The sequence below is a fragment of the Myodes glareolus genome, chromosome 4 (genome assembly GCF_982192425.1).
Source record: "Myodes glareolus chromosome 4, mMyoGla1.1, whole genome shotgun sequence".
NCBI lineage: Eukaryota > Metazoa > Chordata > Mammalia > Rodentia > Cricetidae > Myodes > Myodes glareolus.
Window position 1 is genome coordinate 68,933,676 of NC_142029.1, and position 22,032 is coordinate 68,955,707.

General features: G+C 50.7%; 1 protein-coding gene and 1 long non-coding RNA gene across 2 annotated transcripts in view; one reads left to right on the plus strand and one right to left on the minus strand.

Moving 5' to 3' along the window:
- Gramd1b (GRAM domain containing 1B) overlaps window positions 1-22,032 on the minus strand; it is a 161,020-nt gene that overhangs the window by 19,981 nt on the left and 119,007 nt on the right. Inside the window, 8 exon segments of the mRNA XM_087905533.1 lie at window positions 442-537; window positions 1,547-1,650; window positions 2,133-2,217; window positions 11,719-11,739; window positions 14,696-14,719; window positions 16,795-16,815; window positions 17,588-17,662; window positions 17,664-17,799. Of these exon segments, the coding sequence (XP_087761659.1) occupies window positions 442-537; window positions 1,547-1,650; window positions 2,133-2,217; window positions 11,719-11,739; window positions 14,696-14,719; window positions 16,795-16,815; window positions 17,588-17,662; window positions 17,664-17,799 (562 nt within the window).
- LOC125388804 (uncharacterized) lies at window positions 7,804-15,976 on the plus strand. Its single transcript, XR_015737711.1, has 3 exons — window positions 7,804-7,968; window positions 10,397-12,678; window positions 13,130-15,976. It is a non-coding gene; the product is annotated as an uncharacterized LOC125388804 (long non-coding RNA).

Consider the following 22,032-nt stretch of genomic DNA (forward strand, 5'->3'; position numbering starts at 1 on the left):
TTTACTCTAGTTCTAAACTGTGTTCCCGAAAATAGAAATGTTCTTTGCTCACCAACTGTAACTGGCAAGAGGTGAGCTGGGGTACAGCATGAACAGGATGAGACAAATCTACTGACCCATCACCCTTCAACGAAATCTACATGTGCACATGAAGGCTATCCAACATAGTCTAGAATCACAGGACTCAAAATTGGATATTCTAACTCAAAGTTGTAAGTTCTACCCTAACATGCCACCCTAATCCCTTACTCAGCCTTCAACCACCCTGCTCACCCAGGGAGTATTTTCTAGGACTTGTAACATGCTTACGGCCTGCCTCTTCAAACCCGGTAGTCTAAAGCTGAAGGTGGCTTAAGGGTGAGAATACAGAGGTGGGAAGACGGGGAGTAGGATATAGGACAGGGTGCATCAGTCAAAAGGTCAGAACTTGACAACACCCACCTTTTCTGAATCAGTACAGACTTGGATGGCATTGGGAATGAGGCGAGCTGTTTTCTCTTTAGTCATGGAGCAGATGTCTTTCAAACGGACAGTTAGCTGGCGTCCCCATGGTGACAGAATAGCAAGGAAAAGAGGGCATTAGTACAACAGGCAAAGGGCATCCAGTAGTTGCCAAAACAAAACAAATCCCAGTTCTTATACCTCTGGCCCTGGAAGGGTCCAATTTAGAGGTCACCTTATGCCACAGAGGCCTTGTACTAAGGAACAACTGGATTTTCTCTCCAGCCATGGGTCCCTAGATTCTACAGTCTGATATATGGACAGAGGACCTGCCATTATTGCTACTTACATCTAAGTTACCTTTCTCTATCTTATTTTTAAAAGATGAAGAAATAAAGGCAAATTTAAAAAAAAACACTAAAATTATAGTTAATGAAATGTAGAACCCAGAAAGTGTGCAAAACAGTTTTTCTGAGTCCTTCAGCCAATGTCCTTCCCACTTCACTGTGCCCCCCCTGCCATAACTCATACCAGATAGCTCTCTGCATTTGCCAAAGGAAAATGTTTTTTATATTGTCCTCCATACCCAAAAGATGGGAAGGAAACTCATGGCAGAAGAGATGTCGGGGGCGGGCAAAAAAAAAAAAAATAAAAAAAAGAAAGAAGAGATGTCATGACTGGGACTCAGAATTGGGTATCCTCCAGTACACAGGTGTGGGTTTGTGCTAACAATATAAAGGCAGAGCCGGGGGTGGGGATGCACACCTTTAGTTCCAGCACTCAGGAGGCAGAGGCAGGCAGGTTTCTGAGTTCAAAGCCAACCAAGGATACACAAAGAAACCCTGTCTGGGGAGTTGGGGGGTACACTATAAAGGCTTGGACAGAGCACAAAGTCAGTAAATAAGGAAAATGAAAGCAGCTTTCTCAGTCACGGCCAAGACAATGCCCAAAGGGGCAAGTCTGGGTCTTTTTTTTCTTTTTGCAACGCTGGGAACCAAGCAGAGAGAAGTCTGTGCATGCTGGGTAAGCTGCACGTGTACTATCACTGAGAAACAACGCCTGCATTGCCCACCGTCCCCCACCTTCCCAAGTATCAGGTCTTTACCAAAGTTTCCCATCGGAAGATGTTGCTGTAGAAGCAGATCCAGTTTTCTGAGAGGTAGAGTCGGCCCTGAAGAAGAATGTCTCTTTGGAGTGCACAAGAGTAATCTGTGTAAGAAGCAGGAGATGGGAGCTCAGAAGCAGGGGATATTGCCAGCAAACCAGTGTACAGTGAGCGGGCCACCCATCCCTCCAACCGTCTGCTGCTGACCAGGTAGAGCAAGCCATTGCCTGGTGGCCAGATAATGCATGAGCATGAGAGCCAATGATGGGCCGAATTTAAAACCATTTTAAAAAGTCCAGTGCTGTTCAATAAGTTCCCTACCCTTACTGCCATGGCAGCAACTGGTTCTACAGAGCGGCCACTTGCAGAGGTAAGTATGTCTCTGAATCGTCCCCTGGGTGGGCTCTCAAGGATGCATGCCACAGGCATGGTGCTAGATCCTAAGATCTGGGACTTAAGATGTCGCCTGGTGCTAGCTCGACCTTCCTGTTTGTGTTGGCTCTCAGCCTCTGGTCAGAGGCAGCCTGAGCACTCTCTCTGGAACTCTCAGACTTCCTGGTTGGCCCCTCCCAGGATACTAGCTCACCAACAATGAGGCGCTCCGTGTCTGGAAGTTGCTTAAAGAGCTTTCTGAAGTCTTCATTTCTCTGCTTGTAAGTGGGGCTTAATACCTGCGTAACAACATCCAAGGTTAGCATGATGGTCCACACACTGCAGGATTAGAGATGGATGCTGGGGTGGAGAAGGCGGATGCTTATGTGATAGAAAGGCAGAGAGAGGAAGCTCTCTTCCCATAGTCCCCAAGAGGCCAGGTTAAGAAAGGAGCCTTGGCATGGAGGAATAGCATAGAGAGTCTGGTCCTGAAAATCCCTTCATGCAGCATTGGTCAGTGAAAAATATGGGGTCCATGTGTATCCCAAGAAGGGTAAGCAAGGAAGGAAACCTTCGAGTGTCTTCCCAGGACCTAGCATGTCAGTTATCACTGCCCTGCTTCCTGCCAGTTCTACCTTGGCAGTGGAAAGGACCTGGGGCTAAGGTAGCTCTCAGCAGGACTTCGGAGAAGGTTGGACACTGTGGACCTCTTGAAGTTTGTTGTGACTAACACAGTGAGCTAAAGACGGGATTTTTCTTCAAATCATAAAACATGGCACTAAAAAACTTTTTTAAAAGCCAGTAACAGAAAGAAAGAAAAAAAAATGAAAGCATGAGTTGTGAAAACATGCATCTGCACACAGGCATGGCACACAGGCATGGCACTTCCCTCCCTGTCTTACCAAGTGACCTGCCAAACCAATGTACAGTGAGAAACTGAGACAAGAGAAAAGCCTCATGCCCAAAGGTATCCAATGCTATACAGTGCCAGACCCCAAGATGGAGTCCATCCTCCATAAGCCATAGAAGCCAGGAGAGGACCAGGCACTTGCACAGTATCGAGACTCAGACCCTAAAAACTGCTATGCATCCTGAACCTGCTCATTGCCATAGACTAACTTAACAAATCTTCCTTGGAAATCCCACCAGCCAGTAGAGTAGTTAGGAATTCTGTCCTTCTGGTGCATACAGTCTTAAAAGCTTTAAGAAATAAAATAAATGGAAATAGAAAAGATGGGTGCCCGTAGATGAAGGACACTCAAGGATGATACAAAGATTACAACCTAGGGTGAGTCACGCATGAGGACAGAGGCGCATCTGCATTCCACCCGGCCATGTGCTGACCTACTTACACACACACTAGGCTGCTGACCCTCTGCCAGAGATGCGTGCCTGAGGGACAGATTGTCCTGCTGGCAGTGGCATGTGCTTCCTGGCCTCTCACACTCTCACCCACTTCTCTGGGAATCCACAGGCACACAGCTGCTAAGGGACGGATCCTTTGACTCTTCATGCTTCAACTTCATATGAAACTAAGTGACCCGCATGGAAACAGTCTGGGAGTGATTGCATCTGAACCCAGGGCTGCCCGCCTCCCTGACAGCCTGACCCTCGGACTAGAGGAAGAGAAACGTGGAGGAAGTTAGAGAGAGAGAAAACTGTGTGCGTTTAGTTTAGGTCGATGCTCCAAGAGAGAGAGGTCAGAGAAGAGTGAGGAAAAGGAACTTCTCATTAATCTGTCTATAATTTGAATTTCAAGCTTTTGTTCTTGACTGACTGACACGTGTATTATGAAAGGCCCAGTTACCTTCCCCAAAATATACCACACCATCATCATATAATGTCCAACTTCCCATCAAGATTCCAGACTACTAGAGGTCATCTAGAAGCTTATCTATTTCATGAATCCTACAGCTAGAGAAGACCTCAGGCCGGGTGGTGATGGCACATGCCTTTAACCCCAGTACTCAAGAGTCAGGGAGAGAGATTTCTGAGTGCGAGGCCAGCCTTGTCCAAGTGAGTTCCAGGACTACACAGAGGAAATCCTGTCTCAAAACCAACCAACCAAACAAGCAAGTAAACAAACAAGCAAACAAAAACTCAAACAAAGACCTCACATACAGCAGTCCTCCAAGAATCACTAAATATCATGCAAAGGTCCTGCCTTTTAGAACAGAATCTGCACGCAGGAAATCCTTGCTTGATGGCCTGACTGTTCATATAGGCCTCACAGCCCACCTTCTAGACAGCCTCACAGCGAGCACACGGCCACCACATACATCACCACAGCTCACCACAGGGTAAATTTCGTTACTCCCACTTCATACCTGTAGGTAATGAGACAGAAGCAAAGCAGCTTGCTGAGGAGTGTGGAGACCCAGTGGGAATGGAACAAGAATCTTAGCCAACAGCTAAAAAGAAAACCATGGGGTTTCCCGCAACAGCACGCTCATGGGAGGAGAAACTCACCCGTTTTGGGGTTCCCTCTAGGTTCTCTCATCTCTGGGTAAGTCTTTAAAAAGTTCCTACAAGGAGGTCCCCAATCCACTTCAGGGGAAACTGAGTACCAGGCATCCAGTAACCTGATGCCAAGAGCCTTCCTAGTTCCAAAATTTCATTCATAGTGTCCTCTTCTCTGGGATTCTATCATAGTCAATGAGAGAATTCCAGAACCCACAGAGATAGAGGCACAGAAATCTACATACAATCTCCCAAAAGCAAGCAGGAAAGGACATCAATCATTAGTGCTTATAGCAGTGGGAAGGAATAGCGAAGATCTCCTTACTCCACATCTGTAACCAGCTGTCTTTATTCTGTCTGTTGATGTAGATGGTAGGCCACCTCTCTGTACTAATGTACAAAGACAAAATGGATGGGAATACTTGGCTTTCAATCCCATGCCCCTTTGATGCTGGGGAACCTAGCCCCCTACACACACTCTCTATGTACTTGTAAAACATTCTCTTTCAAAGGTGAAGCAGGGCTCACCTCTATAAAATGGCCAAAGAATTCTGGCTCAAAGGTTGTCAAGTCTGAGATTCTCAGCAGAGCCAAGTGTGGCATGAAAGAGTGCACAGAATAGTCAGAGGGACAGAGGGAATTCGGGCGACACACTCACGGCTGGGATTTTCTCAGATCCATGCCAGCAGTAGCATTCTGCACCAACAGGTGCATCAGCAAGTCTCTTCAAGTACCACAGCAGAGACTGGCTATCCCGTTCCAGCAGGAGGCTCCAGAGGACCCCAGACTCTGTCAGAGATTCCATCACCCCCAACAAAAGTCCCAGGCGAGGGTCCCCAGGTCCTTGCGCTGATCCTCAGGTTCCCTCAGAATGAAAGCAGTGAGTCTAGCCTGGACCGAACCCAAGGTGATCTCGGGCTTCTGCACAGAGGGTCTAGACAATCCTCTCTTAGAGCCGTGCTCCCCGTGCAAACTCTCACAGATGAGAGGCTATAAGAAGCATGGGTCTCAGAGCGGGCTGGCTGTCCAATGTGCCACAGCTGGACTCCGCTTCATCCTTCCCATCTTCAGTCCCGGGAGCAGCCCAGACGGGGTGTGGTCAGGCGATACTCCCTGGTAGGTGCAGCCACTCAGGAGTCCAGGTGAGACACGAAGACAGACACAGCAGATATGCAACACGGGCTGAGTTGCGGAAGGGCAGCCCCACGTGAACAGGCAAACTCGGCAGAGCAGGATGACCCAGGTCCAGAGGTCTATTTCCACTAGCTACTCACACTCAGAGTGACTCACAAGTGACTCTTCGGGAGCTCCGGGGAGGCTCATGGTGGCGCAGATCTTAGTCCAGATATGCCCCACAGACTGGCCTGCTCAGTCAATGTGTCTATCCCCCAGCAGACCAGGGCCGCCCGCCGTGACTCACATCTCTCACCCAGGCAGAACGGGAGGCCACTACGTAGCTGCGGCACAGGGCCTGCGCTCATCCCCACCCCTGCACACACCCCTTTTGCCTCCAGAAGGCACTTTCAGCTGGCCAGCAAATGACTTCTTTGTTAAGAGTCACTGGGGCCTGAGGGAGGGAGGCAGGGCTGGTGGGCGGGCAAGGCCAGAGCCCCGCACATGCTTCAAGTTACAGGATCTGGGTGATGGGCCTGGCCAATGTCCTACAGTAACCCCAGGCCTAGCCTGGCCTCAACCAGCAGATGTTTCCTGCAATGGAAAGTTGCTGGCCAGGGCTCTCAGTGGAGGAAGAGGAGGGGAGGTGCACAGGGCATCAGAGCTCTGGGGACATCTGAAATTTGAGACGGAATAGAACAGGGGTTTCTTAAGAGACAGCTCTCCTCTAAGGAACCCGTCTATTCGGCAACTTCTCTGATGCAACAGCAGCCAACATGGGACTCTCCAAATGTGCTGGCCACAGAGAAGTCGGACAGATAGTCTGCAGAAGAGGAGGTCAGCCTGAGGTGCTCTCCCAAGGACTAGGCCCCATGGAGGCAAAGAATCAAAGCCAAGCAGAGTCACAGCCCAGACCTTGAGGGCAAATAGCAATAGTAAGAGCAGACCTTCTGGACCCTGGTGAGAAGGTGGGAGACAAGTCAAAGAAAGAGATGGCAGCCAGGCCGTGGGGGCAGAAAGGGCGCTATGCCAGTGAGTCTCAACCTGTGGGTCACGCCCCCTTTTGGGGATTGAATGACCCTTTCACAGGGGCTGTGGACTATGGGATATTTACATGACGGCTTGTAACAGCAGCAAAACTACAGTTATAAAGAAGCAACAAAAATAATTTTACAGTTGGGGGTCACCACAGCGTGAGGAGCTGTATTAAAGGGTTATAGCGTTAGGAAGGTTGAGAACCACTGAGCGAGGCAGAGAGGTGCAGAGGGGGAATACACAGCGTGGGGACTGGGAGGGTGTGGACTCCCACAAGATCCTCAAAATAGTCAAGGCAGCTCTGTTCTACCCATCTAGCCTACCCTATCAGGAAGGTCTTGGACTGCTGCATCATGGGTAATGTTCCTTCTTCTTGTAAACCTAGTAATTTCCTATGCTGAAACTTTAGTATGTTTAAAAATTACTCCAGTGACGCCAAAGAACACAGATTCTTGGTTCTCAGACCCAAATACTCCAGCTAAGAAAAACATGACAATCACTATTAGGGTAAAGAAAGGGGGAAGAATCCTTGCCCGAGGCATCTTCTAACTCGCTCCCCTTTCCATCTTGAAGGACACCTGCCTTCATCTAAACTAAAGTAAACCCCACTCCATTAGATACCATCTCTCCTAGGAATGAGTCACCACCCTTCAGTTCAATCTTCTCTAGCACTCAGTATTTCATATATTGTGTAAAAAATATCTATGACATGAATGCATTCCCTATCGCTTTATTGGCATCTTATCACACACACACACACACATACACACACACACACACACACATACACACACACATACACACACACACACACACACACACGTACAGATCCCTAGGCCATAAGCCTGACTTCATGGAGCATAATCCCCTCCCTGACTCCATCCTAAGATCAAGTTCTCTCTGCCCTGTGTGACAGCGGTTCTCAGATTTTGTGAGAGGTGAAGGCAGTAACTCTGTTTTCCAGGATGGTCGTAACACTTCCCTTCAGATCCACACCACACCCAAGACACAGGCAGTATAGACCATTCCAGAAGGCTGCGGGAACTTAACAGAAAGTCCCTGGAAACACTGGTACCTAGGCCACAAACACAGGACAGCCGAGATGGTGACTGTTTGGACAAGACAGGAACAGTTAACACCCAAGAGACATATCGCCATAGACTGAGATGACTCTCAGTCTGCCTCAGCCCTGGTCTCCACGGGCTTGGCAGGGCAGGGCCAGAACTCCAGGAGAGGGAATTGGCTCCTAGCTAAACATTAACTCTACAGCAAACACTGGGTGCTGGGACCAACTGGTACCCTTTCTCGGCCCAGGCTCAGCAGAAAGCAGGGGGTGAGAGAGCCCAGGTTTAAAAAAATAGATTTTGGTTCAGCATTAACCTCACCTAGGAAGAAACCAGTGAAGAGCCACAAAGGAAATCCTGGTGCTTCCGCCAAATCCGGTAGGCAGAAGCCAGATGCGGGTGGGACAAGGAGGTGACTAAACACGAGGTGGGCCCAGGTGCATGGGCAAGGGTGGAGAAAAGGTAGGGTGGGGGGGTTGTCTCATCTGGAGAGGCCATACCACCACTGGGGAGTGAAGGATGGGGTTAACTATCATGAGGGTAGCAGCCAGGAAGATTCTTCAAAGTTATGGGTAAAAATCCTAGGTGGGACAGATGGGACGAAGAGGAAGGGCAGTCCTTGGAGAAAATAGTAGGCACTGGGCATGTCATCTCGCTACCCCCAATACCTTCATCCACTCCTACAAAGCCTTGTCCTATGGCTCTCGAACCGACGCCGGCGAGACTTGCTGTGTCATTCCCAGGATTGGCACCAATCCCCCTTCCCTTCCTTAAAGCCAGCTTCCCTAACAGAGGACAGTGTTAGACAATGTGGGTGCTGTCTCTAGCAACTGCCCTATTCTAGGCTTTGTCCCTAAGTTGCTATGGAAACACTAACCCCCAAGGAATGAGGCATAAGGCAGGAAGGTTTATCTGCCCACCTGGAGCTCAGCAAGACCCATGCCTACTGGGACTAGGAAGGACCATATTTAATAGGCACATGGCATCCCTCAGGCTTCGGTCTGACCACCCTTATGTCTGACCACAGTTTCAAAGCCCTGTCACCTGACCCCTTAAGCTCCTGACCACTGGGACTGCACCCTTGTACTCCTGGGCTAGAGGACTTGCTGAATAAAACGAGCTGGTCAGCCGAGGTGGGAAAGGGCAAGACGGGCCCCAGGCAGCGGCACCAGACAGAATCTTCATATACCACCCTGACTCTGACATTCGGCCCTCCACGGACTTTTCCCCACGTCACTGGGGTGTAGCCACTTCCTTTCTTACGAGTCACCCTTCAGGTCGGGTCTGTTATTTTGTTGGCAGCTTCCCTTTGGCTAGCTGTGGGACAATGAGTTAGTGGCTTTTCTCTTCTACAGACTGGTAGTGGTGACAGTAGAACGGCCTCCTCTTAAATTACACCCAGGCCCCTTGAACGGGTCTCGGGGGACTCCTATAGTAGTCAACACTCTGTAGAGCCCTAACTCTAGCCTGCCCCCAGGGTAGGAGACTATAAAGCTTACATCTAAAGGACTCCTAGTGCCAGGGATAGAACTTGAGGCAACACAGTTGGTGAGCAGACTCTAGCTCTGAGAAAGAGACAAAGCACTGTCTACAGCCATAGGAACAGGACACCAGGATCCTCTCTGCAGGTCAGACTCCACCAGCCAGCTAGCAGGGAGCAACAGAGGTGAAAGGTAGGTCTAAGGCAAAGCAGGCCATAAGAAAAAGGGTAGACTGAGAGCCCCCCAGAGACTATGAGGGGGGTAATGCTGAGGGATGGGTCAACTGAAGTTCCCCTGATGGTGGGTCTGAGCACAGTATATAAGGCATAGCCACAACCCTCAGAGAGAAGAAGGTACTTAGCCAGCCAGGACCCAGCAAGTGCTACAAAAGCCTACCCAACGTGGGGCTCTCAGAACAAAGGTTGCAGATTCTCGTTCTAGCCAAAGCAACTGTGCCAATGTCCAGGGTAAATGTCTTCGCGGGGTGAGAGAGAACCCAAGGGAAGCTTCTGCAGTGTCAGCCAGACAGGCTAACTACACTATTAAGTGGCTCTGGAAAACAGAACCAGGACATCTGTCTCGTCAGTAAGGGTGAGAGGATCTCATTCAACTAGCCTGTCTGGGTTCTACATCCAACCTGCCTCCCCGCTACTGCAGGCACTGAGCAACCTCTTTAGGAGCTACTCTTGTACAGGAAATACAGGAATAAGGGAAAGCAGAGGTCAGGGACTGTGTGATTGCCATGCACACCTCTAAGTACCTGCAGCTAGGGCAATGAAAACTCTGTTTCTGGGATCCTGATGGTCACCTGCCATCTCCGTTTTCTCCTCCACTTTCAATCCTTTCTGCTTCTGGCACCAACAGACAGCAGCCCAGAGAAGGCAGAAAGGAATGTATGTGTTGGTGATCATCCTGGAAGACTTACCAAGGTCCCCACAACCTGTCATTACACTGAGTGCTCGGATGTCAGAGCTTCAGAATCAGGCTGAGGGAGGACGGGGAGATAGGAGAGGTGGAGGCGTAGGGCGGCTTAAAACTTGTAGCCATCGGGAAGAAACGGAAAGGCAGCCAGGTGACTGGAGAGCAGAGAGCGGAGAAGAGCATGAAGAGGGGAGGAAAGAAGGGTGGTGTGGGGGAGAGCACATGGAAGGAAGAGCCGCACAGGGAGAAAGGAAGGCAAGCAGCAGCAGTTGCACTACAAGCCACGTGAGGAGAAAGGGAGCGATGGGAGCAAAAGTTGCAACCAAGATGGGATTTGCGTGTCCAAATCTGGACACTTTAATTGCCCAATAGCACTGCGGCCATGTGTTTTCTGTATCCCTTAGGTGACACTAATTTATGCAACGCCGCTCCAAAGGAGATTATTAGGGAGGATGCTGGGGTATTTGCGACAGCTGGTCCACGACAGCTCCTACGCAGAGAGAGCTCCTCCCACCCAGATAGGAGCCGCCATCAGTTTGGGGAGGCCAGAGGCCAGAAGACCCTTGGTGAGCCAGGGAGAAGGAACAGGTGGGGGAGTGGGGGGAGGCAGAGCTCGGCTTCTCTTCCACCCGCTGTCATCTCCATCCTCAACTTCCCCGTATCAACACAGGCCATTTGGGGTGCTCAGTGGGGCTGTGGTTGGTGGGGCAATAAAAAGCAGGTGGGACAGGCAGGCCCAGGGCAGTTTGTGGGATGCCAGAGTGTTTGCTGACACGTGTCTGACTTTAAGAAACTACTTACTTCCATGCTGGACATGAAGACACGCGTGGCCCAGAGGGATTTCGACCCACAGCCCCACACTGAGCACAAGCATCTATCTCCTCAAGCCCTTCCTCTGCTCCCTCCCACCCTGTCATTCCACCATCACGAGAGCTTCTCCAAGCCTCAGCTCCCACTGGAGCAGAAGTGGCTACAAGAGGGTGTGAGCTGGGGTGCAGGAGGAGTATTCTCAGCACAGACAAGGGTGCGAAGCCATGCCACAGTGCATGTCGGCTCTGTCACTAGGCAGTGCCCCCGGAGGGCATACAACACGAGACCAGGGCAGGCTGAGAGACTCCAGTCAGCTGTCCTTCCAGGGAAGAGTTCGGAGCCTCACGACCTGGTCTACGTAACAAAGAGAACAGGGCCTTCACAGGACTGCTAAAACTCCACAGGGCATTTTCAGGGCTCAGAGCTAGATGAATAGCCACTAGGAATGAGCTTGACTCTGTTTCACAGACCAGAAGCAGCCACGCCCTACAGCAGGCACCTGTTCTGGAGGACCCTGGATGTCTGCGACACATTCCAGCCCATAGCATAGTCTCTCAGCTCCAGTTCCCCCAAGAAGACATCTTGGTTAGTGGATGCCAACTTTGGCCTCCTGGCTCCCTCACCCTGGAATTCTGACTGGCCTTGAAACAGTCACTCTCCCGCGGCTGCTCCCTGACTTCACACAGGGCGTTAGATGAGGAAAGCAATGAGGCGGGTCATTTCTTTGCGTCCCCAAATCAAATCCTCCTCCCCAAGACTTATCCATCCTGCTATAGACGAGAACTACTCTATCTAGTTTGGGGTGAGAAAAGGTTGACAAGGGCAAAAACTCACAGGGAACTTGACAATTTTACCTCCCTCTACCCTGCCCCCCATTTTACTATTACCCAACAAGAAGAGAAACAGAAATACTTACATTGTACCAACTCTGGCTTTTCTGAAAAGAAAATAAAAAAGGAGAATGAAATTAGTTAGGGAGGAGATATTGGAAGCAGCCAGAGTAGCTTTCCTTCCCCCTGGGGTAAAGGTAACACAGACAGCAGTGGGGGGCCAAGGAGAAGGAATCCTAATGCAGCTCAATGCTTCCCGTGTCGACGCTCAGGAGGGTCCTCCTTTCGCAAGACAGATCCAGAAAGGAGGCCCGGGGAGCAGTCCATGCTGGAAGCCCCACCACAGCTGGGGCGGTTGGAGATGCAGGCGGCAGTGGCAGCACTAGCTAGCGCTCGACCAGAAGGGAGGCAGAGCCCCATCCATCGCCAGGTTCTGCTGATGGGGTGTGGGATGTGTGGTAGGCATCCAAAGCCTAGTTCCTGAGTGGGTTTTGCCCAGAAGCAAAGGATAGATGAAGCCCAGTACAGCCTTCTGCTCTGGGTCATCTCTGGCAAAGGCGGGGTGGGATATCTCAGTGACGGCAGAAGAGGCATCTAAAAGTCACACTGTGCTCCTAGCTGGCGGGTGAGTAAATTCTTCCTATCCCGACAACTGGCTGACCTCCTCACAGCTCACAGCGGAGGGAGGGACTGGGGTTCGGCAGGGGAAGAGAGGAGAATCGTGTCATCTTGGAAGGCTTCTCCCAACCCGTGGTGCGACAACTCGGTGTTCACAAAGCCTCATTCTGTCCCAGCTCTACAGTCTAGGAATTCTCACGCTGGCCTCCCCAGGGGATCTGAAACTTAATAACAATGAGAGAAGGGGAACGGCTAGAGCCTGCTGTGCCCGTTTCCAACCTCTACTTGTGAACATTCTGTGTGGATGTAAGAAACCTCACCAACAGGTCAAAGCCTCGATGTGATACCAGAGGATGGAGCCTGTGCACAGTCAGCAGCCTGGATTGTGTGTCTATAAATCCAGAACTGGGCAGGCACTGTGTCAGCTGGTAAGCTGGGGGGGGGGGCGCGGAGGGGGTACAACAGGGTGGAGGTGAGTGTGAACCAGGGTGGGAAGGGCTGTGACCACAATGATGACCAGATGATCATGTGATCTCCCCTCACCAAGTCCTTCCTTTTGACCCCAAGTCTGGCCGACACCTTGACCCTGTACTTTGGTGGTCGGAGGCAGGCCGTAGAAGTGGCCCAGGCATGAATATGCTTCTCTCACATACAGATTTCACTGGCCAGTCTGCCAGGGCAGCAGGTCGCAGGGCGGACACTCAGTCCCCTCTGCTAGGGGCTCTCTGTGGCAATTCCTCAAAAGGCTGTCACTACAGTCTAACCTAGAAGGCACAGTCTTTTATCACAGAGCCACCCCCTCCTCCGATCCAGAAGTTGAAGGGCGAACCCACATATCCAAGCCTACTTCATCACAGAGTAGGAATTGCTACCTTGCAGGAAGGAATTCTGGACTTGGCCTCCCTATCTCAACCAAGGCTCTACACGCCTGGAGGAGGGTGGATGGAGCAAGAAAGTTGCATCCAACGGGGCCTGTGCTTTGACAGACTTTTTGAATGTTCACAATGATAACTGACTCTAAGGCCACAAGAAACGATGGGGGGGGGGGTGTGGACGTTGGTTGACAGCCCCTCACAATGACAGCGCGTACACTCTTGCAGCCATCACCCAAGCTATCCAGGTGTCCTGGGATGCGCCAGCCCCGACCCAAGCTTGTCACCTGCTTCACAGATGAGGAACATCTCTCAGCTGCACCCAACCACCTCATCCCTTGTCACTTTTGTGTACGACCCAAAGAGGAAAGGGGGTGGTGGGACCAGGATCCTCCGTGGTCCTCAAACATGGAGCCTGCCCTCTGGCCCGTGCAGACAGAAGTGGCTCTCTTCCTATGCATTAGCAAGATGCCAGTTCCTTAAGAAACTACTTGAAACAAACAGCTTCAAGGTCCCAAGAGCTTCAGTTAGAAACATCAGCCCCATCTCTACCTAGTTCTGTGATACCTTGATGTCGAATATTTGTTATAAAGTGAGAGCAAGGAAGAAAGTCTAAGAACCGAAAGAAATGAGGAAGGCGCCCTCTAGAGCAAGGGCTTTGGAGGCTCTGCCCCTGACCAGAACTCTACAGTTTCTAAAAAAAAACACAGATTTATTTATTATGTATACAACATTCTGCCTCCATGTATGCCCGCCTGCCAGAAGAGGGCGCCAGATCTCATTACAGATGGTTGTGAGTCACCATGTGGCTGCTGGGAACTGAACTCAGGATCTCTGGAAGAGCAGCCAGTGCTCTTAACCACTGAGTCATCTCTCCAGCCCTCTACAGCTTCTTATAGCCAGCACTGAGGGTGCCTCGGGGACTTGTGTATTAACATCTACAGTGACATCCACATTAACCCTCAAGACCGTCCAGCAAGAAGGAGTTCCTGACCTTTGACCTGCCTCCTGGGGAAGAATTACATCCTTATGGCTTAGCATTCCTGGACTGAGTGCTGAAGGGATCTCCTGTAAGGGAAGACCTCAGAGAGGCTTAATAAGGCCCAGGACGGTGGCAGGGGCCCAAACAGGCAGGACAGAGAGACTGCCTACCATTGTAAATCCATTGCAGTGCCCCTCCCTGGAGGATCGGGCTAGAGCGCAAGGTGGCACAGAAGTAGGGAGGCCTGATTCTAAGAGCTTATAGCAGATGGTCAGAGGGGGAAGGACGTACAAAGACAGAGCTGTTGGGGACAGGGTTAGAGCTGGGCGTGGAGGACTTGGAGGACCTGTCCTGTGTTTCTTTGAACTTTCCTACAAGGAATCAGACAAGCAAGGACTCGATGGAATGCAAGGCTCCTGGAAACGTACCCAAACTACCTTACAACAGTTTCCTGCCCTTGCATCCAAAAGCATCTCCCAGAGCAAAGGCTCAAGAAGTCTGGAAGGTGAGCTGGGGGGCAGGGGGAGAATGGGACCAGGAGCTCTACACTAAGCATAAGTTGGGAAGAAGGGCAAAGAAACAACATCTTACTTTGATCAGATTAAGTTTGTCATACTGAAAAGAAAACCATAAAAAAAATTAGAATTCAGACAGACAAACAAACAAAAAGGTGACAGGTCACAGTAGCACCAGTGTCACAGCACCAACAGAGAGCTAAGCTGCAAGGCAGAAGCCGAGGATGAAGTGGCCCTATCTGCTTGGCAGGCCTGCAAAGGCTGAGCGGTGCTCTTGAGCTGGCGGGGGCAGGAAAGCATGCCCTGGCTCCCTCTGGTGGCCACAGGCCATCACTACCAAGTGCAGCTCAATTGTGGCCCAAACAGGGGTTTCTGGGAGTGAAAGTCAGCCCTGGGGTTCTGAGCAGAAGCAAGAATCAGCCTCAACCATTGAGACAATGATGGGGAAGGGGAAGCCTTAATGATTTCCCTGTCCCAACAGGGAAATCTAAAAGGGAAAAGAGACAGTGTCTGACCCCTGTGTGAAGGAGGCACCTTGCGGTCTGCTTGAAAACACACAGGGTGGCAGGAGGTGGTCAGAGGTGGCCTAGCTGTGTCCGTAGCAAAAACAGCTCTAGCTCACAGAACCTCTGCACGACTATATCTGGCCACTTTGAGAGGGTGTGCTCCCCGGGAAAGCAGTGTTAAAGGCTTTTGGCCTTGCCCCAGCAGCACTTCCTGGCTGTCCAACAGCTGAGCGTGCATTGAACCCTCTGCAGATAGTGTGTCTTGCACACGCACGTTCCGGGTTGACCATTGCTGCTGCCCTGTGCACTTGCACGATGTGGTCGTCCCCAGCTCAGCGGTTAGCAAGCGTTGTGCTGCTGCTCACTGAATGAGTAAGAGGTCTATACTTCAACTTAGGACTGGAAAGACTAAAGACTCAGAGAAGACGTGGAGAGAAGGGATAACCTGATGCCCACATCCAGCCAGATCCTCCTCCTTCCGGATGAGCCTCGCGCCCTCTGACAGACATTTCAACTACAGCAGAGGGGCGGGCACTCTGGCACAGTGACCAACAGTCTTATACAAGTCCTGTTCCCAGATACTGGGCCTGCCTGAACCTGCCCAGCCTCCTACACACAAAGAGGCCTCCTGCTGGTTTCCTCACTTCAGGCTGTCCTCCACTGGCAACAACCACTTCAAGTCCTGAGAGCACTTAGAGTGTGAAGGGAACAATGGGCAGGTATGGGTGTGGGGCTTCACGTTCTTCCATCAGGAATGAACAGTGATATGTCTTCCTCCCCGAAAACGCCTGCAGACACTGTTGTAAGTCTTCCTGCGGCTTCTTCCAACGGCACTGCTTTCCCACAACTGATTTCCTGGGCACTATTGTCTTAGTACCAATTGCTCACCATTTACTCACTCCTCGGACCTCAGAGATGCTCAGGCCCTGGGTAGACAGAGTTTGGCACATCTCTCTCTTGCAATCATATATCCACAGCCTGGTGGGTCCCTGCACATTCATCAACCTCCAGATGCTGGCACTACACCCTCTTTGACCAAAACCCAGGGCTCTAAGCAAACCATGAACGAAATCCAGAGTGGCACAGGCAAGGAAATGGTGAGGGGTTCCCTGGCCAAGTAGCTCTCACGGTGGAGGGAAAGACAAACTGGGCAGACTCCGGGAGGTGCTGGCAGAGCCAACACTGACCCTCTGTCAGGGGTCCTTCCCATCAGTCTCTCGTCACTTCTGCCAGAAGCCAGACTTACCCATCAAGGGGCCACAAAAAAACAACAGTATGACTGACCAGAGGCACCATACCCACAGGAAAGGAACTACCTACCCCCTGCAGGACTCTGCTTTTAGGAAGTGCCACGCTCGAAGGGAAACACATTCCCACTAGTGATGGTGTTTGAGAAGCAAGCAGACACGGGGGTTGGGGGGGGGGGGGTCATCAGGCTCTGTTCTCTGACATTAGATGCAGTGGGAGTGAACCCTCAGTGACTTCCAAGCCAGATTGCCAAGGGATGGGGGTGGGGCACAGTGGGATCGGCCCTTCTGGGAAAGGGACCAAGCAGGACATATGGGCAGAACTGGCAGGGGTGGAGGGAGGGGGGCTGAGCTGAGCTGAGCACTACAGACAATCCAATACTAGAGGGGAAGAGGAAAAGACGGAGACAAAGATGGCTTACTTTTGAGAGGCGCTTGTGAGACTAAAGACCATGCATGCAGAAGACGTATTTGGGAAACAGTGGGGAGAAGAGGAAGAACAAGAAATCAGAAGACAAATTCAAGTGGGGAAACCAGCTCCCAAGCCTCCCGGGGAGGGGGTCCCCTTCCTTGTGCCCTGTGAGTCTGGTGGTTTAGGAGCCCCTGGACAGAGGTACCTCTTGATTGCCAGAGGCCTGGGAATGGAAGGAGAAGGCTGGGGAACCACAACCACGTGAGGCCTCTGTGCTAAGTCTTGGACCAGGAGCCTGGGTGTTCGGGTGTACAGGGACAGGGAGGAAAGGCCCTGGGACTGTCCCTTCTGCAAGATGAGTAGGTGGGTATGTAGGTAAGGCAGGGTGACAGCCAAGGAGGAGGTTAAAACTAACACTCTGGAAGGTTCCCTGAAGCCTTTCTTTCTGGCAATACAGTTGTCCCAAATAATGTCCCTTTACCAGTTCAAGGGATCAAATTTAAAGGATTAAGCAGGTGACCTCTCCTGATCCCCGGAACCCCCCCTCCTTATCTCAAGGGTCATGACGTTTCTTAGATCCTACAGAGAGATGGAAAGTTGGGGAGAGGAGGGGCATGTGGCTCAGGACTCACCCTGAGTGCTGCTTAGACAGGAATCTATTCAATTAGGATCTCCCCTGATGGCTCTGACCTGACCTGAGTGCATAGACCCTGGGGCTGTTCAAGCACGTGAGTGCCCAGTCAGTACCTTCTTCCTGCAGCTAGCTAACAAGGGCCACTGGGGCTCCAGCATAGTCTGCTCACCTTGGAATTTTTGCCACCACTTCGACCAGATTGTGAAGAGCAACTGCGTTGCACGCCCTGCTCCGGGGTGGATGGGGGACTTGTCCGAGGAGTGATCTGAGCCCTTCTCCACCATGGTGTCTCCGTCCTGGTTCTGTGGCGTTGGCGAGCGGGACCTCTTCCGGAGGATGGGGGAGCAGGCCGGCGTGCTGCGGTTGGAGTTACTGGCAGTGCTGCAGGAGCAAAGAGAGACAGGGAATGAGGTGAGAGGGTGGAGGGAGAAAGAAAAGCTGTCAGTGACAGCAGACCAGAGAGACCCATGCAAAGGACCCAGGCAATGGGCTGGGAAAATCAGAGGACCCAACTAGGGACTCGCTGTACTGTAATGCTGCTATTGGCCAGCAGGGGGCAGTAGTGCCAGTGTAAAAAGGGAAATAAGACTAGAAACCAGCAGGTAGATATTCAAATATTTACCCACCCATCCGCAATCTCCCCCATCCAATCCAGTTTGAGCTTTTCCTACTTGTGATAGGCAGAAAGCTATTAGGAAAAATAATTTAAGCCCTGAAAGAATCATTGGCGATCACTCAATATCACCACCTCATTTTACAAACACCATGTGTCAACCCTTTCGTTCATAATGATGTCACTTTTCAAAGCATTCACATATATATTCTTTCATAGACATGCCTTTTTAAAACTATTACGTTATTTTATTTTGCATGTGTGTGCACGCATGTGTGTGCGTGCACGTGCGTGTGCATGTGGGCATGTGGGCATGTGCCACAGCATGCCTGCAGAGGTCTGAGAACAACCTGTTGGAGTCTATCCCCCTCCAAGAACAATGTGGGTCCTGGGGAATGAACACAGGCCACTTACTTGACTGGCAGTGAGCACTTTTATCTACTGAGCCTTCTCACCGGCCCGCATACCATGTGTCTAAAGACATTCGAGCAAGCTAATAATGACAAGTGCCACTATCCTTAAGTTTAAAAGGGAAGACAAATGCCTGGCAGGCAGAAGTAAGTGATCAAAGCAGAGACTCGGAATTCGCTTCAGATGGAAGTCATGCATCTGGTATTCAATCGATCGAGTTATGCTGCTGTCCCACTGGGGCAAGGTCTTATCCTCCAGCCCCCACCCCACATTCATCTCTAATAAGTTTCTTGCACTTCCCACGGCACCAAGCCCAGTCATACCTCGGCATAGCATCTGCTAATAAGAAGAATGGAAACTCGGCTTGTGTTTTCAAGAGAGTGGAAGAGATAAAGAAGGAAAGGGAGAGGAAAACCTTGAATTCATTTGGCCTTGTTTTGAAAGGAGAGAGAAAGGGAAGAGATGGACGAAAGGGGAAGGGGAGGGGGAAGGAACGGACTGCGGCCTGTGAGATGGCAACGGCCACAGAGCAAGGTGTCAGGAGGGGACGGGATCCTGGCCACCTGCTCGGCAGCTAGGCTGGATAAGCCAGGCAACCATCTCAGGAAAATCACCTTCTGGCCCGGCCTCAGGAAGCAGAGCGCAGGATGCAGGACAGTGACATTTGCATGAAGAGCTGGCTGTAACCTCAAATGCCCCCCTGGAGACATTTGCAGGGATTACCATGCTCTGCCTCCTGGACAAACTCAATATAGGAGAGAAAGTCTATACGCCCAACCGGTATCGCTGGGGAGGGGCGAAAGTAGGGGAAGGATCATTGTGAATCTTAGGAGAAAAACTTAGAGCAAGATCAGGGAAAAGGGGAAAAACAAATGTAGCCACAAGGCCCAAGGCTTTGCTTCATCTGAACACACAGAGTTCAGTTAAAATCTTCTCTGCCAATGACTTGAAGAGGCCCCAGATGCCTCTCGGAGGAGGCGGTCCAAATTCTCTCCCCCTTGCAACTCCATCCTTTTTCCTGACTCTCTAAAACCATTTGATTCCGTGAGCCCTGGGGAAAGGAAGTTGGTTTCCTTTTTTCATATCAAGAAGCTGAGCCACGCGTCTGATGGAAGCAGACACCCCGGTCCTCTGAGAGAGCTTGGGGAAGAGACCCAGGTGCTCACCCATCCAAGAAAACCTCCTTTATCTTGGGACAACTCCGGCCTATGTCCAAGTATTCAGGAGTGATCTTCCTACCCAAAAAATAAGTGGAGGAGGAGGAAGAGGAGGAACACCTGTCTATCACAAACACAAAAGACCTTTCCCATCTTCCTGAAAAAAAGGCCATTTTCATATAGTCTGATTCTAGACCATGAGTGCTTGCTCATAAGGGGCTGCCGGAGGCAAAACTAACAAAGTCAAAGGTATAAAACACTGGATGCAGATACAGGGCACAATAAATAACATGAACGGAGTAGGGGAAACGGCACAACTCTTGCTCCCAAGCAGATGATCCAAGTATAACCCCCAGGATCCACAGGGTGGACGGAGAGAACTGAACCCCTGCAAGTTGTACTCTGACCTCTATGTACGAGCTCTACTACATGTATGTGCACGCGCCACACTGCACGTGTGGAGATTAGAGGACAGCTTCAGGGAGCTAATTCTCTCCTTCCGCCACGAGGGTCCCAGGGATTGAACTCAGGCCGTCAGGCTTGGCAGCAAGCACCTTTGCCCACGGAGTCATCTCTCTGATCTCTTGCATCTTCTCATGGTACCCAAACCAGAATTTAGCTCTTTTCCCAATGTGTTCTTCACCTCTGTGGTCACTACTCTCTGACTTCAACCTGTCACTGGGTGAGTCTCCTCGGCCACCAGACCTACATACACTTGCTAATGCGGCCCATCAATATTGTGCCTAGGGAATATTTCTTCCAGATGCCTCCTGAGTGCCTCAGCTCCCAAATATCTGGCCGTCTTCTTCCCAGACCTCTGCCCATTCCTGACCTCTCTCCAAAGAAACCGTTACAGCTCAGAAGCATCACCTTTCGCTCTGTTTTCATAGGCTCACTACCCCATCCTTCCTTTCCTGTCCTGGGGTTCTACCTCAGGTTCTCAGTGTGCCTTGTCTTGACTCGTCCAATAACGTTAGCTATGATTTAACTGGTCCCTGAGAAACACTGAGAACAATAAGAGGTCGTTGACCCTTCTATGCTTGGCCTCCACTCCAGTCCTTCTCTATACAAGAAGAAAACCCTGTAACCATAGCAGAGTCATGGCTACACTGCTAAACCTATTGCTGCTAAGCAAATAAAGCCAATTCCTGTGCATTCTATACAGCAGTCCACCTTCCCAACTCCATCATTCTATACAGTAATCCACCTTCCCAACTCCATTGTGTGCCCATAACCCGATTCTGCCAGCTGTCGTCATAGAATTGACATTATACTTGGGGATGGACTCAAAGGACCTTACCGTATGGAGGAAGACCAGTATTGGGTCAAAAGACAGGACCACTAACCTGAATTCAGGAAGAGTCCTGTAACCTTTGGCCTTTAAGAACCCTGAGAAACAGCAGAATAAGTGCCTGGCCGAGGGGTTGTGACTGTGTGTGTAACACTATAGTGCGCAGATATTTATGGGCCACTGGGTACAATGTTAAACATTCAAGATCACACAGGCGAATAAGGAAAGTTCTTTGTGCTTAGGACATTTATAGCGAGGCGGAGTTAGAGATGACCTCTTCTCAATGGAATATAGGCTACAGGTGTTGTGATCCAAGAAAGCAGAGTTGGGGGAGAGAGGGAGGGAGGAAGGGGAAAAGGGGAAAAAAGAAAAAAGGAAAGTAAAAAGCTTTCCTTGAAGAACTGGGTTCAGAAAATGTATTGGGGTTCTCCGGGTAAAGGCATGGAAGTCACGGCAGAGCAGAAAGAACAAAACAGAAATCAGCATGAAGAGAGTAAGAGTCTTGAATAACATGGAACGCAGGGGAGTACAAGAAGCTGCGCAGGAAACGGTTTTGAACTAACGCTCATGGGAGTCCTGTAATCATCACATCTCCCAGAGAACAAACAGGTCCACTAAGACCCTACTGGCTGTCCCTAACCCAGGAAGATGCTCACTCATTCCCCACCTCTCCTATGTGTAAGACAGGCAACAAAGACTATTCCACCCCTGTCCCAGTTACCTTGTGACAGAAAGTCCGTCCTCAAGCCTGACCACAGCGTCTCATGCTGTGTGTGGTCAGGGCCTATTCCCTGTGCTCCCGTGGCTGCTGTCCTTGAGCAATCGGGAAATACAGGAGGAGAACAAAGGTTCTCTTTCTACAATGTGACTTTCTTTACAGGTTCTCCCACCTGCACCTCACACACCCTGGCAGTGGCACCACTTTTTCTGGCTCGCATGCTCCATCCCTATTCCTAATGAGGTCCTGCGGGCACAGGCAGACCTTGTCAGCATGCCAGCTCCCTGATCAGCCACCCGTGCATTTTTTTTTTCAGAACTCCAAGCCAAGCACAATGGTCAGCTGGTGTTCTTTATTCGAGTTTATGTGTTTGCCTTTATCAAAGATTGTTTCTGCTCCAGATATTGCAAAATATATACCTGCC